Source organism: Amblyomma maculatum, chromosome 4 (genome assembly GCF_055883805.1).
Source record: "Amblyomma maculatum isolate TAMU_Amacu chromosome 4, ASM5588380v1, whole genome shotgun sequence".
In the NCBI taxonomy this organism is placed as follows: domain Eukaryota; kingdom Metazoa; phylum Arthropoda; class Arachnida; order Ixodida; family Ixodidae; genus Amblyomma; species Amblyomma maculatum.
The window spans coordinates 111,537,826-111,553,340 of NC_139347.1; the positions used below are offsets into that span (position 1 = coordinate 111,537,826).

A 15,515-nucleotide genomic window follows, 5' to 3' on the forward strand; every position below is an offset into this window, starting at 1 on the left:
TTTCCAGTGCCTAGAATCTCATGGTTCTGACAAACTATCTTTTTTTGTGCTTTTCAGAGGATCTCAGACAGAATGGCAGATTACAAAAGAGGATGCATGCCCCGAAGGCAGTTTAATGTACGAAGGGAAATAAACCGTATGTACGTGTTCCATTGAATGGGTGTTAAATATATTTGCATACAAAGTCCTACACAATTTGCATGCGTGCATGTTTCTTCTCTAGATAAATCGCAAAATTCACATGTGGTCACCGACGCTACTCTCACTTCAACTGCATGCTCAAAGAACACCAACATTCTTCCTAAAAAGAAATCAACAATCATATCCCATCGGCTGGTACAAACTGTACCAGCCGATGCTGTACTGTCGGTAAAAGAACAGATTTCATTTTTTGTTGATTGTGCGCGTGACTCAGATAGCAGACAGCTTCATAATTGCAAAAGGTCTGTGTAACAGGTTGCTTAACGTAATTAGAACAAGGAAAATTCGGTCATGCAGAAATGGACTTGATGCTGTATTCAGAAGGCATAAATTCTGTAAAGCAGAAATGAACTAAATGCTGTATTCAGAAAACAGAAATCCTATAATGTAAAAATGGACTTGATGCTGTATTCAGAAAACAGAAATCCTATAATGCAAAAATGGACTTGATGCTGTATTCAGAAAACAGAAACCCTATAATGGAAATTTGGACTTGATGCTGTATTGAGAAAACAGAAATTCTGTAAAGCAGAAATGAACTCAATACTGTATTTAGAAAACGGAAACCTTATAATGCAGAAATAAACATTATGCTGTAATCAGGAAACAGAGATTCTGTAACCAATTAACAGAGTCCGTTTTACGGTTTTACGTTATATTAAGAACGTCCGTTATATGAAATACGGAAACAGCTCGGCAATAAATTACCTCCATGTTTCTACGTAAATCGGCGAAATTTTTTTTACAGTGTAGGTCACGCAGGTACGTTTTACAGCTCCGTTAAAGTAGGGCTTTATATGCTGGCTCGTAGCTTACGCTATCGCGTCATCGCGAAGGTGGGGGTGAAAACATATAGAAAGAGGTGCCCTGGGAGGATGGAGAGCTTCGGACCACTGGGCGATAAAAGCTTTTGCGTCATCGCACTTTCGTGGTAAAAAGTGTCGCCTATGGCATGAATAAAGCTGGAACTATAGAGTAAACTGCTATGTGCAAAAGCCCGGTCTTTACTTTCAAGCTGAACCTAAGCGTAGCCATGCGGATAACTCTCGCGTAATTCCAGAGTTATCCGCAAGCTGAACCACAGCTAATTGTTTGGACTATTGTGCTGTTGCAATGCCTCTCATATTGTCCCAAACACTGCCTTTTCCATAAATGACTTTGTAGATTTGCCATGATTACATTTTTTCTTATCCATTTCTACCTCCTACTGTACACTGCCGCCAAAGTTGAAGGCAACTGCTTCATAAGAAATATGGATCAGCATCATCTTCAGTCTTGGTCCGGCCGACAAGAGAACGCTTCCTAATTGACCTGAATATAAATATTGTCCTACGATATTTCCTCTCCTACCTCTCCTCAACTGGCTGCTATTTTTAATGAAAAACGTGGCTTCCGCGTTTCTAAGGTGACCATAGCGGTACCAATGTAGCTAGTGTCACACCTGCGCATGCAATCTGTAGTTACTCGCAACTTTCTGCTAAGCTCGAACGAGAGAGCGGGCCAGTGCTGGTCTGTCAACTTTGGATGTTTCCGTCTTCGGCAAGGAGTCCAGAAAATATACGCCACCGTAGAGATGCTTGTGCACAGCGAGGTTCCCTGCAAAAAGAATAATGCGAAAGAATAATGGTTCGTAACGAAATTATTCGCTATTACTTTCCATTACACTGAACGACAAAGACAAAGAGAAGGGGAAATCAAGTCATAGCTAAGAGGAAGAGACACTGCGCCTTGCCCGCACGCCATTTGTAACACTGTCATTTCTATTGATGACAAAAAAGCTGTCACTCGGAACAGCATGAAAATCACTGCCACTTCATTACGGCTGCGGTTGTTGAGCGAAAGCAACTGATGGCCAAAATGTTGCGATATATTACCTCACCATTATCCAGTTACTCGGCGCAAGAAAATGCTCCTATGTGCACTGCTGCTTCTCATCTCATGAAAATATGCATGCAAACAAGAACAGCGCGCAGTACAACAGCGATCGTCTCAGACTAATGCGTTGAGCGTCGAAACAAAGCTCTCTTTACTTTTTTCTTTACTTAGCACTAGTCTGCTCACAACTTGGTGTTCAACCTATAGCTGGTACTTTTATTTATCTTGCATTTTAGAGGTCTTTGCGACCTTCGGTGCGTACACAATTACTGGAAAGCCATGGTAATATATTTTATTTTGATTGTGGCTGTGCTGCTTCCGCTCATAGACCTCAGTAAGAACAAACCCTGAGCCTACTATGCCTGCTTATGCTCCTGTAAGAATTATGTGCAAAGGTCCTGATTACTTTCTTTGAGCGCCAATAAAATTATTGTCTTTTTATATTTGAACAAGTTTTGGTTCAAGACTGATGCAGGAAGGCAGTTGTAAAAGCATGGCTTTGTTCTTCATTTTTCAAGTTGGCTGATCTGAAGACGTCAATGTTGCAAGACGTACAAGACACAATAATTCGAAACGTTTACCTATTTTAAATGCATATATAACAAAACAAAGATGATTATTATCTTGCCTTAAGTGCGCTTCCAACAATTCCGACATCGGGATAGCTTGTTATAATTGTGGCTCTGATTGTGTGGCCGCAGCAGCTTCCTTGCTTAGTGCTGCTCCAGCGACGGTAATCACATTTGTGGCTTCTTGCGACGCTTTTTGCGACGCTTTTGTGCTACCTGGACCGATAAAGCTGCGAAAGTAAATCCAGGAAGATTCTACGCGAAAATATTTGCTTTTTTGGCTAGATACGTGGCTTTTTGGCCCTTTCACTTTAGTTATTACATTTGTTTCCTCAATAAGATCCTGCTATAGTCTAATCCATTGCTGTAGTTGTAGTTGCAAGCAGGAATTAGTAAATGGGGCAAAATATTAAGAATATACGCTTTATTGCTAGAATCGTGTTGGACTTTGTATTTACACAAATAAGGCATGATAGCCCTTGTTTTTGTGCCATAACCTCCATCACAACACGTATCATAACAAATTCTCTTTATATGAGCCCAATGAGTTCATCATGAACACAAAGGATTATAAGCACTCCACAAATGCTTAGAGAAACCAACTCTGCGAGTGGTCGAAAGGCAAGACATCTGCTGCAGTAACCGCTACGTATCGTGACAATACACACAACGTCGCATCGTAGACACGTTCTTCCACAGAAACAAAAAATATTCATTTTGTATTACAATGTGCAGCAAATCAGGCTCCCTGGCGGACTCGAAATGTATGTTCCACGTGAATGAAGGTCAATGAAACAGGATATAAAGACAAGTATGAGTGCTAGCTTGTGACAGTTGCGACCAGAGTTGTAGGTGCAACCAAAAAAAAAAAAAACAAAAACTAACTCAACCCGTATATCGTTACGCAAAAAAAAAAACAAGAAACGCGGTACCACCCTACGATAGTGGAAAAAGGAAGTAAAGGGGTTGTAGTTACATAAAAAAGTACCGTACCTTACTTTGACGTTAATACATGATCGTAAATTCTCATCAGAGTGTCTCTGCACAGGAACTCACGATAACAATTTTAGAAACCTCATATTTCACATAAAACGTCTGGCACAAATAATTTGCGCGAAATCCCGATTTATCAAGAACATTTTGCACAAATGTACAGGAGCTTTGCAATGCTATTGTTTTCTGTAGTATAACATGTGAATGCCTCTTACTCTGTGAGAAATAGTGAAGCTAAACTATTTCTTAATGTGACATTAAACCCAAAATGACACTTCATCTTCAACTCTAACTTCACAAAGAGAATATCGCTTGACACAACAAATTTACAGCATTTACGAACAATGTTGCGTTCCAAAATGCTCGGTGTGCTTCTACTACAAAGAAGGCGCGCATATTATATAGCACAAAAAATACTTAAATGACATAGTTCGGTAAAATATATTTAGGTACATAAGCTTTTTTATTTTGAATTGTTATAATGACAACACACCAGCGAGCATTTATGCGTACAAGTTGAAGGTCAGACTCATCCACGCGGGAATTTATTAACCAGAAGCGAAGCCGATGTGGCAGGTAAGGAGAAAAAATATTTTGAAAACAAATTTAATCAAACGCGCTAGATTATTGCAGCGACAACTTTCTACTAGCTACAATGTTCTGTTGAATTTAAGCAACATGTCACTATGGCAACACAGTTTCGTGCACTTGTTTCCTACTTTATGGGTATTCTTACTTCCTTTTTTAATTAGGTGTGCCTTCATATGGGAAGGTGTTTCCTAGCAGGTATGCGAGCTGCAGCAAGGGTCTTCGAGACTTTTTTTTTAATTAGGTGTGCCCTCATATGGGAAGGTGTTTCCTAGCATGTATGCGAGCTGCAGCAAGGGTCTTCGAGAGCACATTTTGTTTATTCGGAACATCACTTTACGAGTTCTGCGCATTTTCGTATTGTAAAAAAGGGGAGGGGGTGTGCAATTGGAATAGAACGTAGAAGTTACGAGCACCTCATGATACCGAAAAACATTAGTGCAGGCACGTCATCTATTACAGTTCTCAGATAGTAACCAGTACCTACTAATCGGTTAAGGTTGAGTCCATTATTGTATATAAGGCTATCACACCTTATTGAAGTGACCGTGTGGGCTCATCAACAGGTGTTACATTCTTGAATCGGTCGCACGCAATGCTTAAGATAGTTTTGTTTTTACAACGCTTCTAGACATACGTGCTGGCGTTTTCTTATATGTGTCGGCGCAAGATGAAATATGGCCCTCAATATGTCTACATGAAACCTCAAGAGTGGATATAAGGGAGACATTGCTGTCAGTATAAGAGGCTAAAACAGCAAATCTTGGACACAAAACAGCAATTCAGGCGGCGAGCCTAGGGGTTAGGGACGATTCTTTCACGCATAGGGACGTGTAATGTTGCGCCCATCACTTAAAAGTTGTAAACGGATAGTGTGGGAAACCCCTTCGAGTGAAAGTCTCCATCCTGAAACATACTACTCGGTCAGCAACCCAAGAGCAAAAAGTAAGATGCCTGATTTTGTAACACAACTCGCCTGTAAATGTTGGGCCCTATGCAGCGAAAGCGATATCGGAACAAACTGCTCACTTTCAACAGTGGCATTGATGCTATCGTTGAGCTTCTGGCGGTCACGCATTTTGCCTGCTTCCGTGAGCACAACTGCAGCTGCGGGTGCTTCTCCAAACTCTTTGTGCGGCATGCCCACCACAGATACCTCAGCGATTTCAGCTCCATGTTCACTAAGCAGCAGCTGTTCTAATTCGGCGGGAACCACCTGGTTGGCCATACATTTGATCATCTGCTTGAGCCTGTCCACGATGTAGAACAGCCCGTCTGCGTCGTAGTAGCCAACATCCCCTGCAAGAGGTACGGTATTAACAATAGCCTACGCCGATTCTATTCTAAACCATTAGCTGACAGCTGACGAGTGAGAAAACAAATATTCGCCAAAAGAAGCAGGCAAAAAACAAAAGAACACTGCATCTACCTTTATCGAGGATAGAAGTACCCTCGAAATGACTATGTCCGGCGTCGTTTTGCCGTTTGGCTTTGGGTAAGCAAAAATGCCGAGGATGTCATTCATTACGTTCGACGCTAGCCACTTCTTTAAACAAGCCGTGCTGCACTGAATCATATTGAATGTTGCCCGGAAGCACGCCTACATGAACAGCGATAAAAAAACCCCTAGTAGAACGGGTTGTAGTAAAGTACGATTGCGTCAAAATTTGGATGCGGAAGTTAGAAACACTGGCGCCACACCCATGTTTATCAACTAGGCTGTACTAGACAACTTCCGGTCGGAAGTTAGAGTGATAGGTAGGAGGGGTGAGGAGGCTGCTCTTGTTCTTCCGGGGCTTGGAACGCAGGTGACCCTGTCGGTTTTGGCAGGGGGAGCTTGTCACAAGAATATCTGTTTTACCTACCATCGTTAACCTCATCGCTTCGACGGCTCAACAATGAACATTGCGGCGGCTTTTTGGAGGGTTTTTTTCTCTTGTTCTCAACATATGATTGTCACCTTTGATGTTTCATCGAACAGAACTAAGAAGGGATTCACCTTCAAATGACGATAATAATTCACACACTTGCGCCGTCTGGCGTTTGCTCCTTATCAATAGTTCCTTTCTCCGTGTTGAATATTATCAAGACAGCGAAAACTTCAATGTCAGGTTGAAGACTTTTGCTCCAGGGTGAAATTAGCCATATCAACTGTTTTCCTTGGCCTCGCCAGAAGTTTGCTTCTTTAATTCGTGTATCATAACAAGCCCCTCAATTCCTTTTCTATTTTCTACTCAATAGCTTGCAAGGGTCTCGATATTGGAAGTCTTGAAGCCATAGCTATGGCACAAGGGGTCTCTTACAGCTTCCGCCCTCGCCTCAATTTCCGGAGGCCTCCACTACGGCGTCTGTCATAGCCTGAGTTGCTTTGGGACGTTAAACTCCACATACCAAACCAAACCAATCCTTTTTCATAACGTTCCACGTGATGCTCCAATACCACAGGACATTCCACGTCTACCGCTATGGAAGAGAATAGCGCTAGTGAACACTTCATGTTACTGTAACCGGCAACATGTTTAATACCTGAACGAGTAGGAGGTTGAGCATGCGTCTATGTAGCTCAGTTCGTAAGAGCACTGGACGCGAAATTCGGAGGTCTTCGGTTCTGTTTCACACACCGGTGCGTTGTTTTTGCTTCTGCTCTGTGTCTAATTATCTTCGTCACTAAAACTCATTACAGTATACTTATCCATATTAGGTAAAAAAAGTAAAAGAAAATGATATACTTGTGCTTTCCTTGGCCGTGCCGACTATTGGCATTCTTTCCTGTATTATAACATCACAACAGACCCTTTATTTGCCTTCATTCTCTCTTCCTCTCTGTGTTTATATACATATATATATATATTTGTGTTTGCTACATGACATATATGTCTGCACATTGATATACCTTGATCTAGCTTCATCAATGGTGGCGGTATAATCACTGTCCCGGTGTAGGCGTTTCCCAGGAAAACAATGTATTAGTACAGCGAACCGCTGTGCTTTATTATCGCTAAAAATATAAGGTTGCTCTACCTTAATCCCAACTCTTGGATCACAGTTCAGGGAATTGTTCGGGTTAGATAAAGAGCCGTTCTAATATGTAGATTTTTTTTGAAGGACTTACTTAGATATAACGCCCCTCAGCCCTTCAAGCGTTCAGTATGGGGAATAGCTTCACATATAGGCCATACAGGAAAAACAGTGATATCATACATGGTACAGTGCACAGTATCTTGATGATTCGACATTATCTAGATTGCCCTGCCTGTGTACTGCTTTTTGAATATCTTCATGCAATAGCTAGCTTGTGGTAGAAACTTTTTACTTGCAGTACTTGGCAATGGACCTTTACATCCCACTCACAAAGGTGTTGATTAGAAAAACTTCTTTACTTGCAACTATAGATGCAATCAAAAACCAGTCGGTCACAGCCGACTGGTATAATCAGAGATCCTTGTTGTACGCTTTCACAGCGGCTAATGGCTCTAACGTGAACCTATCTTCCTAAACTAGTGAGTTGTTGACCCGTGTTACTTGCTTCTATCAAAATGTCAGGGCACTTCAAGCGCCAATATCAGACAATAGGAAGGGAACACGTAGGCCTTAGCAACGCTATAAAATCTAGCTTTCTATTATTTGATATATAGCATTGTTTAATAGTTTGTGTATACCTTCTACATGTTATTAGTAGCAAAGCATTGCAATAGTTCCAGAGAACTCAGAAGAGCTTTATAAACAATTTGTAAAACAATTCTGAAATGATTTCTGATTATCGTCGTATCTATAACTCAATTTGATGATCAATCTAAAGCCTATGATGCCATGTAATTTACATTTTTACGCTTATTTTTCTCCACACCGAAATTCATTTTATCCGCTTCGAGTTCAAATAACACAATAGTATAGATATTGCACCATTTGCACCTCGACATTTCACTCCCAGGCTTTGTAGCTAAGAGACTCGTTCACAGATTCTGTAGCGATAGTAGCATACATGCGGTACCTGATTTCAACCACCCTTCTTTGTCGTAGAGCTCGGCAGTTTCCTTTGGTTTCTTGTAGTAACCTTTGACCGCAGAGGAGCACCGGTAGCATATCTCTCCCCTTTGATGTGGTCCGAGTCTCTCACCAGTAACCACATCTACCACCTAAAAAAAAGACACTTTTGCACACGGCCAAAATAGTTTTATGTGCGGTAAACAAACGCCAAAACCAGAAGTGAGGTTTCAAAATAAGGTATTGGATTTGTAGTTAAATTGCAATGCATGTATAGAAAGTAGGAAAATTTCACATCAAATGTGAAAGGTGAAACTACTTGTTGAAAAAGCAGAATTTGGACTGACGGGGGACCTTCGGCTCCAATGCTTTGTCCTTTCAGAATAAAACATGCATTAGGTGGATCTGAGCGATCAGTAAATCGTAAATTTCCCCGCATCATGAAAACAGAGATGGGAGGATTAGCTACTTCGTGGAAAAAGCAGTACATAATGATATCTTTCGAAGAAATGGTTTTTATCTGCGTGAACACTTTTAACAAAATTTTCCCCCTTTCTACTGCTACTTTGAAAATTATGATACGTAAGACTTTTATGACATCTCTACAACTCAGTTGCAAAACTAAAATAGAAACCATAGCTAACATTCTAAAATATCAAAACTTTGTAGCTGTTTCATGCATCAAAATATATTTCCAAACTGAACGTGATTAGCGTCAAAAGTGTCCTTTTTTTTCGAAGTTTTTCAAAATAAGTGTTCAAATAGGTTCAAAATATTGAGCCTCGAAGATAGGAATTTAAATGTTCACTAGGCTGTCTTTCTCGATTTAAATGTTTATCAAACGACATAGCGCCCATTCCACACGCCCCAAATGCGGACGTAGTTTGCGCATTTTTTTCCTAGGCAGACCTTAACATCACCTAAGCCATGATTTCAGGCACAGTAATGGACGGTAAAGAGAAAAACTAAAAGTAAAAAATAATATATACATGGCTATGAAAGCTGATCTCGAGTTGTAACAAAAAAGAAAAAAAGGAAGAAATTAATAATTAAAGAGAGAAAGAATGAAAAAAAATGAAAGAAAGAAAAGGAAGAAGTAAGTAAGTAAATTTGTAAGAAAGGAAGAAAGAAAGAAATAAAAAAGAAAGAACGAAGGAAAGAGAAACAAAATGGGTACAGTTTCGACTAGGTGCGCTGTAGGAAGGTACAAAAGCAATCAGTCGTAACCCCTATTGACAGGCATGTCGACCTGAGCTCATGCGGTTAGCTGAGTACGTGGCTGCGCAGCTACCACCGTGTAAGAATTTTGGTGTTGTTGTTCCTGTCGGCCGGGAGGGTAAGTAGGAAATAATCTTGGCTCAGCTACAAGGGAAGCAGGCAAAGGAGCCCTAAAGTGGTGTTTAGTGCAAACGACTCAATGTTTTAGAGTTGAAAGGAAGAGCTTACCGCCAGAGGAGTACAATAAACACGCTAGCTCGGGTTTTACAGAATTCAATCCTAGGTCCTGAACACCGGTACCAGCGTATACAAATCACGAAACAACCATTCATTGGTACCATCCGCACCTCTCTATGAGCACTGGTTCACTCGCTACCCCCCCCCCCCCCCCCTGAAAGTCCTGAAAGTCGCGCTCCACCACGGTTTCGAGGACGTCAGGTACGTCGTCTGTGCGAATAAAAAAGTTAAATTGGTTCACAGGAAGGGAAAGGCGCAGTAACTGTCACACTTGCTCTGTGGACACCCGAACCGCGCCGTAAGGGAAGGGAGGAATGTGGGAATGAAAGTGGAAAGAGAGAAAGAGGAGCCGTAGTGGAGGGCTACAGAGTAATTTCGACCACCTGGGGATCTTTAACGTGCGCTGACATCGCACAGCACACGGACGCCACTTCGTTCGGACGCCACTTCGGACGCCACGCTGTCACAATAGGCCGACGACGACGCCAGCACGACCGACGACCGCCTGTCGTCGTAGTGTGACAAGTTCCCAGACCAGCGACGCCGACGAAACGCATCGGCCGACGGTCGCCCGATAAGTCCTCGGCATATCGTCGAGCAAGCGAAAATGAAATGACGATGAACGACGTACTGTGCATGGCTGCGCTTCCCTGTATCATATACAAGCTAAAATATAGGCCAGGGAGGATGGCGGTTCATATTAATCACACTTCGACACTCGCGGGTGTGCATTTTTCATTGAACATGAGTCGACGCCGGCCCAGTCGAAGGCGAGTAGGCCTAGCGAGCCCGCAGGAATCGTGTGTGTGATTTCGACGATCGTGGGGAGCAAATTATCATGTTTTAACGAGTGCAAACGGTCATCGAGGGTACGTTTGGTTATAGTGACCTAAGACCGACGTTTTTTTTTATCACGGGACGCCGGTACATAAAGCGGTAAGCACCGGTGACCCCCGGTCTGCCGAGCAATGTTGAGGGCGGCTGGTAGTAGTCGGCGGCACTCGTGGGACACAAATAACGCCGTTTAAATTCATGCAAATGGTTGCCGAACATACTTCCGGTTAAAAGGAACTAGAATCGAGCACTGATGGCATCGAAGAAAGCAAATACAATTAGCAGGAAGCGTCGCTCTCGTGCGATGTCAACAACCAAATCCCAAACATTTCTCATGCGGTATATTGCCTCATCGGCGGTTCTTGCAGAGTATTCGCATTGCGTAAATGCGTAATGTGTAGCCGTAGCGCAAGAAGAGTAAAAGCCCGGGTAAAATACAGCCCGGCAGGCGGTTGCTTTGCCATGAAAACGAGCAGCCTGTGTGTATGCAAATAGATGTAAACTGCAGCAGCGATGGCATGAACTCGTCGTCATCGGCGCATTCCCGATAAAATTTCTCGCTCACACGGAAAATGGCAAAGCGTTTACTATTCTCATGAAGTATTCATTTAGCGAATGCGGGCGCTTTTTGGTGGTAAAAAGCGAGAAGCAGGTATCGAAATCAGTAGCCCTGGGGTCTGCAGCTGACGAGAGACCCGGCTGTGGGCGGGGCGAGGTGAAAGCAGTGACTGCTATTGGTCGACGCGGGCAGTGAGGTATCGCGTCGTCGTAGTGTGATATAGGAAATCGGCCGACGGCCGCCCGATCGCTTCGCTCTCGGCGTCGGCCTATAGTGCCTAGAATATACTGAATATATAGAATATAGTGCCAGTATATTCTAAGCACTATAGTAGGCCGACCAACATCACCGTCGGTCGGCCATCGGTGCGCTGTCGGCGTCGGCGCCGTGTGACAAGCACGACGACCACGCAAAAAACGCTTCTGGCGATGGTCGGCCGACGTAGATCGGCTTAGTGTAAACGGGCCTTAAGAGCTAAAGCTTTTGAAATTATGGGGGAAAGTGCCCTAAGCAGACCATAAGAGCAGTAAAACGGGATGGGGAGAAAACCGCACGCCATGAAAGGGGTGCATTATCGGTTTTCTTCCGCATGGTGCGCCAGCCACAGACTTCCTTTTATTGACTGTTGACTGTACAACATGATTTAGTTATTTTTGGGACACCTGCATGTTACCTAGAGAACCGCAGAAAAAAATTCGGAGAGCCGGTGACTTTAATTTTTACATAACATTAAAGAGCATTTAGGATTTTATTAATGTTCGTGAGGTTGTAGGTGAAGGTTAATGTGAAACTCTCGCTATGTGATGTTGGCTGGAGTTTCTCGGTGTTTCACTACGACTGGTTACTTCCGCACATTTATGTATATAATTTATGATAGAGAAATGATAGTATTGTTTGTTTAAAACTGCATTGTGCTTAGAAATTCGCTTGAAATCTTCCGATTCATTTGAATATTAAGACCAGTGAGTATGGCATTGAAGCTTTACACAGACGTAGGTGGTAAATTTTGAAATGAAAGTACTGTTGTCTATCTCTAGGATATTAATAAATGACCTTCATGAATGTACCTCTTTCAAAACTAACCAAAGCATCAATGACGGGAAATTTATTACTTGAGCAAATGCGTGTGAAATATATAAGTGGGTGCGTGTTGTTGAACGAGGTGGTAAAATGGATCCGTTCTTGGTCGATTCCTGCCAGGTTACAAATAAGTCACCCAAAAACTTTTGCAGAAATCTGGTTTTGTTGTGTACGAGGAGCAAAGATCTCATTCAGTTTTATTCATACATATATTTACGTCATGTCGCGCCACTTAATCTCCATATCTGTACCGCTCGTTTGAATATAGTATGTTATTGAACTAGAAAGGGATAAGTTAAGGGCCAAAATTGACAAGTGTCTTGATGACACTTGGATTGGCAATGTAGAAGTTTATATTCTTTGTATATGTCGACCATGACCTAGACCCCGGCTTCAAGCGAGACGTCAGTGTAAAGCGACACCACATCTAGTGTAACAGGTATGTTTCATGAGGGAAAGCAAATAGGGATAACTATATTTGTAAATATTTAATTTCGCGTGTGTAAAATACTACGATCGAAATTTGTTCTTACAAACGCGAAACAAACCATTTCTTGAATTAATTATTTCAACATTTGTCTTCTTTCAATGAGCTTTCCTCATTAGCCTGGACGTGGTGTCACTTTACCCTATTATCACGCTTGACGAGCGAATCCAGCTCATCATGGGATTATATCAAGAATATAGACATCTAGACACTCGTAGTCCTGGTGCCTTCTGGGCCCTATTTGGTCCTTAAACACAACACGTTTAAGTTTAATGACTTATATTATCTTCAAACGAGCGGCACAACTATGGATACAAATATGATGCTAAATTGTGCCAACATATCTATGACCAAAACTGAAACAGACTTTCTCTCCTGAGATAAAAATTTTTGCCGATTGTTACGTTATTTCCTAATGCGACATTTGAGCGCAGCTGGTCAGCTGTTTCGCCTTTTTCGATAGATTGAGGAAAACATTTCGAGCAAGACATGTATGTACTATTACAGACTATTTTATTTTTCAGACATATTCCTTCAAGAAACACTCCACTTACAGTTCTTGACTGTCATGAAGGAAGCTTTGTGGTCGGAGAAATGAAGAGAGCAATTAGGTTATTGGGAAGTTGCCGGAGGCAGCGCGTGGGCCTATAGAAACGTTGTCCGGCGAAGAGACTAATGCCACAAGCTGCAGACGAAAAGAAATAACATTTGAAAATTGCCAAAGTTAGCAAGTGTCTCATCGAATTTCTAGCCATATGTTTTAAAAGAAAATGAGAGCGGGCTAGATCTGGGCCAGGCCTTCCTCGGAGGCCCAGGGATGATCGACTAGAGATCCGGACTATCAAACTAGATGTATATGCGCAAACTACATCAAAATATGATGATTTTTTCTGTGAGCGTGTCAATTCTCGCCTACTGCACATGTTACCCTGAAATTAGGTGTGTGCGCTCGCATTATTCATGAAATATTATCTTAGCAGTGTGTGCCATGTGTTGTCACGTCTTCCACTTGAGCTCTGAAGCGTGCTTTTAATAATTGGTTCACAGGAATGGAAAGGAGCAGTAACGGTCACACTTGCTTTTGTGAACACCTGAATTATGCAGTAAGGAAAGGAAGGAAGATGGGAGTGAAAGTGGAGCTGGTTACAATGGAAAGGCGCAGTATCTGTCACACTTGTTTCTGTCGACACCTGAATCGAGCCGTAAGTGAATGAAAGGAGGTGGGAGTGAACGTAAAGCTGGTTACGAGGGACAACGGCGACGCCACGAAATCTAGGAACTGGCGCCAAAGAGCTGCGCTCTAAAGACCAGTTCTTTGCCAAAGCTTTTGGATGATATATTCATACTAGGTTACAAAAGCTATGCGAATGCATTAAATTTATTACCTCCTTGAACAACATGCATCCAATCATCCTTTTCACACACTACTCACCTCATAAAATTACCCTCTTCTATGCTTTGATAGCGTTGAAGGAGGTACATTATTCGCTCGTGTATTTTAAAAGCACATAGACAACACTACCCTCATTTTGACAGGTTCTACCCATGCCCTGTAAAAGGTCAGTCCCATAATCACAGCTCATAGCATAAGATTCAAACATTGTTTGTTCGATGAGAATATATTCAAGAAAATACTAATCACATACCAGTTGTCCTAAAGAAACAACAATTTCCGTCTCTGCATTAAATGATTCAATTACAAGGCAGAAATATGTAGTCATAATAAAAAAATTATTAAGCCTAGGCAACATCTCAAAGCTGTAATCTCGCACTAACCTCAAAAACAAACCAATCAATATTCTTAAAATCATAATAAAACGCTTCAATATCGTATAACAATGTGACTGACTTTGCACAAAACGTTTCTACGATCTCCAAGGTAAAATACAGAAGTCCAAAAAAAAAACTAGACATTGTTGTCCATTTTGTAGCTTTTATAAGCGTTGGGCCCTATAGGAAAGCCGCCCTGCTCTTTCATAACATGCTGGGGAAATCCGGTGCCATATCTGCAAATACACAAAAACCACAACAATCGCTAAAGACCCCCTTCAAAATTGCAAGCATATTTTGCGGGAAGTTATCAATTGCAATTCCAGCATCCTTCATATTTTGTTAATGGAATACATAGGAGAAAAAGACAATTTCTTCCGACTCAGATCTAAAACCATCGCAAGGACGCTCAATTCCTCACAAATATCCTTCCTTCAAAACAACTAAGCAAGAACCGCCATTAATTGCACATACTTAAAGTAACAGTATTATATAGAGACGTCAAAAACAGTAGTAAGAGCGAACAGCGAGACTCATTTCTTATTTTCAAATTTAACACTGCACATTTGCATAAACGGCATATATGGCACTTTATCCTCTTTTCTGTGGAAGAAAACTATAGAAAATTCCAACTCTATTGCACAAATCACCATTGAATGCGCACGTTTGAAGTCGTACTCCTTTAGCCTGGCAATACGGGCAACTACCTTCTCAACCGCTAAAGTCATCCCTGGTCTTGTGAAGGCTATATGCCTCTTCTTATCCCCCCCTTTCTTCCCTGAGTACTCTACAACATGGAGCCTTCTGCTCTGAAAATCAATTTAAGGCTCCTTTTTCTGCTTCGTTTTTGGTCGGACGAAGATTATTTCCCGCTCTGCCCTCCTGGACTGGAGCAGCAACAACGCCTGAATCCTTCTCCAGAGGTAGATTCACTACGTCGCACTCTGTTCACTGAGTTCAGTTCGACACGCCTCTCATTAGACCAGCAAGCGGTAATAAACTAGGGATAGCATCTGGATATTGTACTTCCCTAAAGTTTGCAGATTAAGCGCAGTATTCGTTTCTTTCACGTCTTTGCTTCTTAATTACAGCTCTCACTGATATTTCGTACTCACGCGCC

General features: G+C 42.0%; 1 protein-coding gene across 4 annotated transcripts in view; it reads right to left on the bottom strand.

Annotated features, from left to right (window-relative positions):
- Positions 1–844: 844 nt before the first annotated feature.
- LOC146191952 (uncharacterized) overlaps positions 845–15,515 on the bottom strand; it is a 61,919-nt gene continuing 47,248 nt past the window's right edge. For all 4 annotated transcript variants that reach the window (XM_084600019.1, XM_084600018.1, XM_084600016.1 and 1 more), the window contains 3 exons: positions 8,218–8,362; positions 5,256–5,525; positions 845–1,797 (listed from right to left, as the gene is read on the bottom strand). In XM_084600019.1, coding sequence (XP_084456145.1) covers positions 1,679–1,797; positions 5,256–5,525; positions 8,218–8,362 — 534 coding nt within the window. In that variant the 3' untranslated portion in view covers positions 845–1,678. The remainder of the gene's footprint in view (positions 1,798–5,255; positions 5,526–8,217; positions 8,363–15,515) is intronic.